Source organism: Peromyscus californicus, unplaced genomic scaffold, assembly GCF_007827085.1.
Source record: "Peromyscus californicus insignis strain IS unplaced genomic scaffold, ASM782708v3 Scaffold_8__1_contigs__length_139910024, whole genome shotgun sequence".
Lineage (NCBI taxonomy): Eukaryota > Metazoa > Chordata > Mammalia > Rodentia > Cricetidae > Peromyscus > Peromyscus californicus.
Window position 1 is genome coordinate 116,596,654 of NW_026294606.1, and position 11,040 is coordinate 116,607,693.

The following is an 11,040-nucleotide window of genomic DNA, read 5'->3' on the forward strand; positions in this document are numbered from 1 at the left end:
CTGCCCCCTCTCCTGCCCCTCCCCCTCCCACTGCCCCCCCCCAGGCCTGCCCCACGGAAAGCACCCTTATTTGATTCACAAGACTTTAAAATTTTATTAGTAAAATACAAAATGGCACAGACATTGGTAATGATGCTTGAAAAAGCCAAAGGATTAACCAACTCCTTCCAAAGTCCTCCCCAGGTCATCTTGGCTCTTATCCTGCTGGGGAGGATCCACAAAGTCCGACAAGGGGACCGCATGTCCCAGCAGCTTTCTCAATAGGGAAGGGGGCGTCCCAACCCTTGAAGGCTCCCCACTGAAGGAGCCAGGACAAAGTGCACCCAGGCTGATGCTCCTGCAGCCCACAGTGAATACCCTGGAGCCAGAATAGAGCCTGCCACAAGCTTCCCAGGACGGAGGGTCACCAAGGGCCTGGCTTCTTTACTCTGGGACAGAGCCAACTCTTCTGAGCTTCCTGTCAAGGAGGGAGTCACTGGGTGAAGCCCACCCATGGGAGGCTCGGAAGGTAAAGGGTTAGGGCTATTAGGAGCAGGGTTGGGAGAGCTGCCACCAAGGGGCCCTGAGGGGCGAGGTCTGCAAGTCCAGCTCCAGCTGGGGGCGCTGCCCAACTCTTCTCTGCTGGGCATGCTGGAGGCTTTTTATCAGTCACTCTGTGCCCAGGGCAGAGTCCCTTCCAGGAATTTTCACAGGGCTCTTGGAGAATGTTATGGGAGTTCTGGCCCTGCCTGTAGTGGCGCAAAGGTTGGCATGAACAGTGCTTTCAGAGTAGAGAGGGGACCCAGCCTCCTAACCACCTGGGCTGTGCACACACATGTGCAGGTCCCTAAACTTACATCAGGTGTATGGCTGCTCCAGGTGCTTACCCTGGACTCCCCGCCTCCCAGGCTCTTGTGACCCTCTTCCTTCTGTGGCTTGTCCTTCAGGCTGGGCAGACCTGTGGCTGTAATCTTGCTGAGTGGGTTAGGGGTGCCTAGTGAGGACACAGAGGGGCCTTCTGAGTTTAGCCTCTGTTCCTGCAAGTCCCTACCCAACTCAGCCTCCATGTGGGAGCCCACAGGGTAGGACCTGAACTCTCAAGCCACCCCTTGCCAGCCCTCGGAGTCACAGGGGGCAAAGGTGTCTGTCAGTCCAGTGGGATGGCAGTGACTATCAGTGTTGACAGGGCTGGGGTTGCATCCAGGGATGGGGACAAGGATCTCAGAGAAAGTGACGGTATCAGGGCTGTGGGACATTGCCATCTCTGGGCCACGCTTCTTCTGCCGATGGGGCACCTCGGTGTGCAGGTAGCTGAGTGGGGACTAGACCCTGCCTTCAGGTGCAGCATGCCCTCACAGCACAGTCTGGAGGAATGCATCAAAGCCCCACACAAGCTCATCTCCCTTCCCAGAGAGCTCCAGGAAACACAGCGTTAACCTCATGCAGGAAAGGACACAACACGGTGTGGATGGTGGTGGTGGTGGTGGTGGTGGTGTGCTCTGTACAGGGGATAGGGAGAGACGGGAGAGATAGCACCGTGGCTGGCCGAGGAGGGGGAGGGGCTGGCAACTGCAGCAATCCCAGGAGACGTGAGGAGGTCAGGGGGACAGGCAGATGGGCCTGACCTGCTGCTTGTGAGATGGACGGACCACGGTGCTCACAGGAAACAGGTGTCACGGGGCTGGGAATTCAATAAATAATTGTTCACTAGGGGTTGGGATGTCAAGGGCCCCTCCAACCAGCCAGCAGCAGAGGAGTCTCTCAAATATAGGTAAGCTGGAAGGCCACCTGCTGTGTCTGATGAGTGGGGGACGGTAAAAGGTAGCCTCCAGGGCCACATCTGGGGGCTTGGAGCACGCGGCTCCTGGAGGACCCAGCCTCCCCATTCCCATTGCCCCAGCTTGGGTGAAGGTGGGTATGAGGATGGGGGTCCCCAGACAGCTGTCTGAATCAAACTAGGGACACAGGCAGGCAGGCAGCTCACACCGGCACCAGGACGTATGAGTTACTGCCACAGCTCCGGGGGACGTAACGGAGGCCTTCCACCATCTCCCCTGCCATTTTGCGGGGACAGCCCTGGAGGCTCTGGTAGGCAAACATGGCCACCCCCAGACAAAAGAGCAGACCCAGGAAGGCCAGCAGCCCCACTGCCTGCCTACGGGTGGCTGCCTGGGTGTCAGGGACAGGAGTGATAAATACGCTCCGTTTCTGGGGAGCCGAAGTGGCAGGGATGGGCTCCTTTGACTTGGGAAGCCAGCTACTCGAAGGTGTCAGCTCCTGGCTGGGGGTCCCTTCAGAGGAGGCGGGGGCCGCTGAGGGATGGACTGTGTTGCCAGGCCTCCTGTCCTGGAAATCATCAGTATGAGCTTGGCTTGTCTCCTCAGGCCCTAAGGACTCCTCAGGCCCTAGACTGGGGCTCTGTCCCTGGACCCATGTGGGCTGGACTTCAGACCCAACATTCTCCTCCGGGGTTGCATGGAAAGTGGTGGGCGCCTGGGTGGATGGAACTGTAGTGGATAGGGGCTCAGTAGACTTCTCCTCAACCTGGAGTCTAGGTTCAGATTGGTAGATAGCAGAACTCTGCCGAATGGTGGTAGGGATGGTAGCCTCCTCAAAAATCCCAGTGCTTTGAGGCCTGGTCACAAGCCCTGCATCCTGAGCCTTGGAAGTTAAGGATGATGATCCAGTCACTGCTGCTGGCGGCTGCTGGGAAGTCCCCATTGGACTCTGGGCCTCCTGGGAAATAGTAGTCAGCTCCAAAGGAAGGCCTTTCACTGTGGCTTTAGGCTCTGCCGGTGAAGATGGGGACAGTCCCCTGGTGGGCAGAGTGATCCCAGATGTCATATTAACCAACTTCTCAAACTTGCCACCATTGTGAGTCGGGGTAGTGGCCTGGCGGTCCAGGTACTTCATGGCATCTTGGACCCATTGCTCCTTTACGTCAGCACAGAAGTTTCTGTGCTGTTTCGTCTCCAAGCTACAAGGAAGACAGGGGGCTGGTGATACCCAGGTTCTAGACAGCCAGGCTGGGGTGGTGTGGGGCGCTGCCCACATACCCTGCAGGGAAGCTGTCCTGACTGACTAGCATGAGGTGTTGGACCCCTCCATTCCCTCTGTCTCCCAGCCCTTATCTGAGACATGAATGCCTGTGGTCTGGAGGGGAACCCACCACCTCAGAACGGGCATTCTCAGCCTGAGGGACTTCCCCTTTCAAAACCAGGAAAGCCCCCAGGCAAATGGGAACCCTACTTCTGTGTTATTGTGAAGCAAAATAAAGGGTAAGCTAGTACCTAGAGAAAGCATCTGAGTCAGAGCAGGCATCGTAAAATTCAGGAATAATTACAGGGTCAATAGCCACATCATTACCATCAAGGCAAGCAGCTCTGGATTCTGATATCCCAGCACGCCATAGGTGTTCTTGGTCACCAGTATGTGACAGGGCGGCATAAGTTCTCTGTCCCGAGGTGATGGCTGCTCTCTGGACCCCAACTTCCTCCTCAGGGTTTTGTCCTCAGGCTGAAGCTGCTTCTCAGAGCCAAAGCCGAACAGTATCCTCACTAGGATCTCGAATGTGGTCTACATCTGGAGCCTCCCATGAAGCTGTGCGTGGCTGCTTTGTCCCAACAGCAGCTCAGAGCTAACTCTCATTCCACGCTACAGCCTCTGCAGGTCATGCCCGGTCTGCACCGCAGCCAGCACGCTAACCCCATTTAACCAGTGGGAAGATGAGGCTGACAGGGATAAAGAAGTGTGCCCAGCTGGGGTATGCTGGGAAGCCATGGCACTCCCAAGGGTGCCATGGTCCCCTCTTCCTCTCTCCTTAGAAGATGGAGGCAGGTATTTGGGGGGTCTCTGGAAGAAGTAGTCTGTGGTGGGGAAGCAGAGAGGGCAGGCAGGAATGCATTTGGAACCTCACTCCTTGGGGGAGCTGTCTAGGGGACAGGAAGTGCTGGACTTCCGCTAGCAGAGCCTGAGTTCAAAAGGACTCTGGTCATTTCCTGCATGGCTAAGGTTGCTCAGGGGGCCACCGTAGGTCCTGGAGAAGACTCGGACTGAGCAAATGGGCAGTACTCACCATGTGCCCCAGACAGAACGAGGGACCAACCTGACCAGGTAGAAAATGACTGACTGGCCTGTTTCCTGACCAGAGGGGAATGCTGGGAACTCTCCTGTCACTTGGTGGCAGCCACCCTCATGCCTTCCAAGGGCTTAGCCAACCATTTCAGTTCCTCCATCTCCTCTCATCCTCTTGCTACCCATCTCCCAGATAAGGCAACTGAGGTGTAGAGGTAAGAAGTGACCAAGGCCCCTGGCTGACCTGCTGGAGTCTGGATCCTGCTCTGGTAGGCCACTCGCTCAACCTCCTCCATGAGATCTAATGGGCTGAGGGCTGTGTAAACAGGACTCTGGCCTGAGAGGGAGCCCCGTCCTGGGTGCTGCCCTGGATCAGAGTGGGCCACGCAGGAAGCCATTCCTCACCTGTTGTTTGGCACTGATCATAAGGTCAGTGAGGTAGCTTGTGGGCGGGGAACGAGGGGGCACTTGCCAAGGTCTTTGGCAGGAAGCCTAGGATGAGGCAGATAGGAGAGGGCTGAGATGTTACAGGGCCTTCTGAGGCCCCGGGTGATACCTACATGATGGTGCTCCCACAGGATTCCTGATAGCCGATGAGCAAAGTCTTCGGGATTCGTGAGGTCATCTTCTGGCATATGTTCTTGCATTTCCCCACGCCGAGTTGTTGACCTGAGTCCACAGAGGCCCCCAGTCAGTAGGACCCCTGGGCATCTGGTGTCCCCTCCCATTCCAGCCTCTCCCGGCTATACTCCCAAGCCAGAGCCCTTGACCCACAGCTGACTCATCCTTGATAACCTGCCAGACAGCAAGAGTCTCTGCCTCTGGATTTGTTTTGGACTGATAAAAATAAACCTTTATTTATAAAGCTCCTTTTGTCTGGCACCTAGGAAGCATTTAATTTTGTTGTGGTTGTTTTTCAAGTCAGGGTCTGTCTATGTAGCCCTGGCTGTCCTGGACAGGACACTTCCAGAAGAGTATCCTGTCATCTACTCATTAAGTAGAGCAGGCTGGCCTCGAACTCACCAAGATCCCCGAGTGCTGGGATTAAAGGTATGTGCTGGGAAGGGTTTAATTTTTAAAATGAAGTCATAGCAGAGGAGAGGAATCTAAGGGAGACACAGATCTGCCTATGGTCACCTGGCCTGCGTGGCAAGGGAGTGACCTTGCCCAGTCCCATTCCCTGGCCCGTAGCCTTACCTGCCCTGTCCATCCCTGTCTTTGGCCCTGTAAGTCATGTACTTAGCCATCACCCTACACCTGCAACCTCCTCCTCCTCCTCACACGTGGATCAGGTAAGCTTGCCTGTCTGGAAATTGGGGGGGTCATCTACTGAGCAGGTGCCCCTGAGTACTGCAGAATGAGTTTGAGATAGGTTCAGGAGAAAAGGCAGGGGTGGGGCAGGATAGGGGCCAAGGGCATGCAGATAGCTATGCAGCAAAAGCCCCTGGACAGGGGTTTCTTTTTTTTTTTTTTTTTTTTTTTTTTTTTTTTGGTTTTTCGAGACAGGGTTTCTCTGTGTAGCTTTGCGCCTTTCCTGGAACTCGCTTTGTAGACCAGGCTGGCCTCGAACTCACAGAGATCCACCTGCCTCTGCCTCCCGAGTGCTGGGATTAAAGGCGTGCGCCACCACCGCCCGGCCCGGACAGGGGTTTCTAAACGGGTAAACCCCGTTATCTGATATAAACATTTGACATTTTTTGCATTCTATTTTTGTCAATCCCCTTCTAAATCAGTGGTTCTCAACCTTCCTAATGCTGTGACCCCTTAATACAGTTAGTTCCTCATGGTGTGCTGACCCCTGACCATAAAATCATTTTCATTGCTACTTCATAACTGTAATTTTGTTACTGTTATGAATTGTAATGTAAATATCTGATGTGCAGATGGTCTTAGGTGACCCCTGTCAAAGGGTCATTCGAGAACCACTGTTCTAAGTTTCCAGCCGAGTGTCCTGTCATCTGAACAGTGTATACTTATGGAAAATGGGGAGAAAAAAATGAAGCAGAGCTTGGATTCTAGATCTGGGTAAAGGCCATGTCAAGCATCTAGAACCCAAGACTCCCCAAGAAGCAGTGTGGTGTGACCAAGCTGATCCGGTTCAGTCTTTAGGACCTGGGAGCCCAGCTGTTCCTCAGCTCCCACTACACCACACTGCTTGTGCACAAATACTCACACACATATGATGTGAAAACACTCTCCATCTTGCCAAGAATGGACACGGGAGGCTGGAGGTGGAGCTCAGGGACACAGTGCTTGCCTAGTAGGCATGAGGATGGTTGTCCTCAGCACAGTCCCTAAAAAAGAACTAGCCAAAGGCAAGCACACATCCGGACTTCCTAACAAACCCATCTGTCCACCTTGTGGAAAAGGAAGCTTGGGCTGTGGGTCTAAGCCGGGTCATCAAAGGTCAGCATTAGTAGCTACTGAATTCACTGGCTGAGTTACAATGCTGTCCCCACTTCCCCAAGAACCAGGATATGAAAGTCACAGTTCAGGGCTGGGAAGATGGTCAGCAGGTAAATGTTTGCCACACGAGCTTGAGGACCTGGGTTGGATGCCCCAGAAACGGTGTAGAAAACCAGGCACGGTGGGGGGAGGGGCAGAGACAAGCATTGCTGGGGCTCACCAGCCAGTCGGGAGAGAAGAATCAGTGAGCTCCAGACCCCAGGGAAGAGACTGTCTCAAAAACAAGGTGGATAGTGGAGGTAGTTCCTGAGGAACAGCGCTGGGTTGATGTCTGGCCTACATACAGAGACACAGACACAACCCCCACCCAAATTATAGTACAGACTTGCCACCCTCCTCCATCCCCAGTGGACCTAAGAATAACTTAGCTGCACCCCCTCCCCCAAGTCCCTGTGACAGTAGCTTGGTGGCCACTCCTGCCTGGGTCTCGCAGATACCTTCCTGAGAAAGCCCTGAGGTGACCTGAGACAAGAGGAAGAAAAGGAGACTGTGGCAGGCAAGAGTAAGACAGAGAGGACCACTGCCTGCATCTGCAAAGCTGTGCAGAGCCACCAAGGCAACCTTGGCTGTGAGCCCTTGGGAGGGGAGCAGCACTTGGTTCTACCAGGACAGCCGTGTCACTAACAGGGGGAGGCCTTTCCCTTCTTCAGAACAAAGTCCTCATTTCTAGAAAAGGAGACAGTGCTTCTGTGCAGCTAGCCATCTACTGTCCGACCAATGAGTCGGGGGATCAGACTGCATTGTGTCTGTCTCGCTGGCACCATGCATCTCTGCGCTGACCGCGACCTGGGTACTCAGTAAATATTCATAAAAATAAAGTAATATTTCAATCTACTTGTCCCTCCTTTAGATCTACCCACTCACCAACCCACCCATCCCTCTATGCACCCATTTACTTATCCATCCGTCATCCACCCATCGTTCTACCTCCTACTTCCTCCGTCCTCCCAGCTACCTTCTACTCATCCCCATCCATCCATCTACCCACCTGCTCATCTGTCACTCTTTCAAAGTCCCGCCCTCCCCATCAATTTCTTTTCACCCACTGCCTGTCACCAGTCCACTCACCAGTCATCCAACCATCCATCCATCCATCCATCCATCCATCCATCCATCCATCCATCCATTTCCTGAATCAGCCAGCACCGACTTGAATTATTTCTGAGTCTATACACAGCTCGGAGCTCTCTTGATTTTAACTCTGAGAGCTTCTTCCTGCAGATACTGAAATTCTTCGTAGTGATCACTGTTTACTGAGGTAACCAACAAATGCTGGCTCCTCCCTCTTGCCGGGCCCTGAGCTGGGTGCTATGAGGCATCGGGGGTGAGGGGTGTAAATGGGGCCTGTCTCTTTCTTCAGAGGGGCCCCAGATCTACAGGCAGGTAAGATGATGAGGACGAGAACCTCTCTGCTAGCACCTACTGTGGTGTGCATCAGATCCTGTGTTATCTGCGCCTCTTAGCTCCCAAGCCCTGCAAAGGGCACATAGTTATCCTCTTCTTACAGACGCAGAAGCTGAAGATCAGAGAGGTTCAGTCACTTGCCCAGAACACAGTCTACTTTGTGGCAGAGCTGGTTTAGTCCTGGTAAAGGATTCAATGTTCTGGCCATAAACAAACATATTAGGATTTACAGGAATGTGAGATAACTTTCAAATATGAGTAATCAGGGGAGGCTTCCTGGAAGAAGTATGCATTAGGTTGTCTGTAAGGAATCATAAGACACACTGGGTCCTAGGTGTGTGAGTAGAGGCTTGAGCCTTTACTCATCTGGGCCCTTCCTTAATTTTCTCACCTTTAAAATGGACGTGACAGTATGGAGTGACTAGAGACTAGATGTTTTTTAATGGCTGGAGCACTCTGCTCTTGGGGAAGCTTTTCTCAATGACCATACTGTCCACATTTCGGACCTGCTCATTCTTTGTTGTGGAGGCTGGTGCATGGACTCTATGCCAGGAGCCAAAAATATTGGGACATCTGTGATAATAAAAAATGTCTCTGGAAATTGCCAAATATCACCTGCGAGGAGCATCACCCTAGAGAGAGCTCAGCCATTCCCTAACCTTCTTCCCATAGATGATGTCAACATGGTAGGCAAAGGAGCAGCACATTTCCTACCCCAGCCCTCTCCCAGGAGGCTGAGACAGGAAGAGCATGAGTTTGAGGCCAGCCTGGGCTACATGGAAAGACCCTGTTTAAGAAGCAAAACGAAAACCAAGCAAACAGCCCACAAGTGCCCCCCCCCCAATACTTTTCCTTCTAATAGACCAAATGGCTGACAGGTTTATTTTTGTGTATACTGCAGTAAAATTTCAGCTGGGCTCCTTAGCCCCTTTATTCATGGCTATGGTCCCAGCACCCAGAAATGTGCTTGTCACCCAGCAGGTGTCCTGCTCGTGGTTGTCAAATGAATGGACAAGATGCACGCAGAAGTGCTTAACCGCATATAAAACCTTGACCAACGGAGAAGTGGGGGAGCTCTTAATTAAATCCACAGGGCCCTGGATCTGACATGAAGCTGTATGCCCCTGCCCCCCTCCACCCCCACTAAGGGTGGGGGAAGCAGGCTGTAACAGCTGAAAGCAGATTTTTTTTTCTTTTCTTTTCTCTTTCTTGCTGAGACTTGAGTGGGAGGGAATGCGTCAGTGCTGGGAGCAGTCTTCCCGGCTCTAACTTGCATTTGCAGGCCTGTTACATAAAGCGCTGAGCGATCGCCTGACATAGCCCTGCAGACCCACATTTGGGGACTGACGCAGATATCCTGCACCAGCCATGCACCTGCCTGCAGCAGCCCTAATGCTTGAGATCCCCCTGCTGGGGAGCTCCAGGGTGGACCTAGCTGAATACCTCATTTAAGGGGAGAAGAAACTGAGGCTCACAAGGGTTGCATCATGCCCACTATCTCCTAGCAAAGCCAGCAACCACGATTAGGGTCCTCAGACTGTAGTGGGTAGCCATTTGGCTACCCACTACACAGACCTCAAACATTTCAGGGTCTTTTTTCCAGCCATGCCTAGGGTTTTCCTACAAGCTTAATAAAAGTGATATCCCACTACCGCCATACACACCCTCCAAAATGCCTCTCTAGACACTGGAGCGAAGCCAGAGAAGTCAAGACCCAGCTCAGGGACACACAGCAAGGTGATGGCAAAGCATCCTCCATCTGACTCCCACTTCCCCATGCTCACTGTCTCCAAATATCCCAGGCCTGCAGCCAGAGCTCAGACAGCAGAAAGCCGGGCACAATTTTATTCCACCACCCCCACTCCGCACCCACTCATCACCAGCTCCCTGTGGCACTGGTGATTTAGTTCCATGGAGATATCCTGGAAGCCGGGGGTTGGTTCTTATTCTTCCAGTTTCACTGTGTGCCCTAAGGCAAAGTGCAACCTTCTCTGAGCATCATCCTGCCAAAAGGCCTGGACCCTCCCTGAGGATGGGGCTAACTCTCGAGGCAGGGTGGTCAACAGAGGATGCGCAAGCCAGTGGCTCTCTCCTCCATTAAGTCCCTGGACATCACCCTCTCCTGCCCTGCGTGCTGGCTCTCAAACCATCTCTGGGTCTCCATCTTCCCTACGTCCCTAGGAATGTCTACACCTTGTACTAGCAGGTAGTGGAGTCCAGAAAGCAAGCCCGTGGAGATAAAATATTTCCTAAGCTGGGTTTGGAGGAGGTAGCCAGGATGATGCCCCCATCCAGACAGACAGAGGGACAAGCTGCATGCCAGTATAGAGGCAAGCCCCATCTGCAAGCTGCAGTGACCTTGACCTTAACTACTCCTGGGGGCCTTGAAAAACAGAGCAAAAGAAAGTCCTGACTCTTCTCTGGCCTCAGGCCGGGGCTTATACAGGTTATAGTTAACCTCACCAGGAAGAACTAACAGAGTCCCCCAGCCAGGAGCCTGCTCAGGTTCTCCCAGCCCTCACTCCTCGCCACACACCTTGTGCCTCCCACAGACCCTCCAAGCTGTCGCCCCCATTCTTGCCCCAGGAGCCACTGGGATGGCCGGGGCTAGCGGGGACCGAGTTCCCCAGGGAAATGCAGTCTGCACCCCAACACACTCCTCCCTTCTTTCCCAGGCAGGGTCGAGACCCACTCACCTGACAGCAGGGAGCACAGATGGCAGAACGCGGCGAGGTGCAGCAGCCGTGCGAGCAGCGAGGGAGCCATGGCTGGAGTGCAGGAATCCGGTAGGCTAGCAGGCTCCGCCGCGTTGCAGCTCCGAGGAGTCCTCGCCGCCAGCCTCGGTTGCTTTTTATAATGGACTGGCAGCCTCCGCCCCCGGCGCCCGCAGTGGGAGGCGGTGGGAGGAGAGAGGAAAGAGCCTGTGGCTGCCGCTGGATTCCTCCCAGGTTGCCAGGGAACCATTCGCGCTGAGCTCTGCTCCGGGAGTGTCTCGGCGAGAACCCGGGAGGTTGGGGGGGGCAGGAGGGGGGCGGGGGGCGTTGGGCTACCTTCCCTGGAGAGCCTAGGTCTGGTCTAAGTGGACACTGAGCCCCGCCATACCGGATCTGCCAAGCC

General features: G+C 54.0%; 1 protein-coding gene across 1 annotated transcript; it reads right to left on the minus strand.

The window, feature by feature from the left end:
- Positions 1–78: 78 nt before the first annotated feature.
- Cx3cl1 (C-X3-C motif chemokine ligand 1) lies at positions 79–10,813 on the minus strand. The gene is made up of 3 exons (XM_052727999.1): positions 10,620–10,813; positions 4,614–4,722; positions 79–2,956 (listed from the first exon to the last, which is right to left on the minus strand). Exons 1-3 carry the CDS (start codon positions 10,687–10,689, stop codon positions 1,960–1,962), a joined length of 1,176 nt encoding a protein of 391 aa, XP_052583959.1. The 5' UTR covers positions 10,690–10,813; the 3' UTR covers positions 79–1,959.
- Between the last annotated feature and the right edge of the window lie 227 nt (positions 10,814–11,040).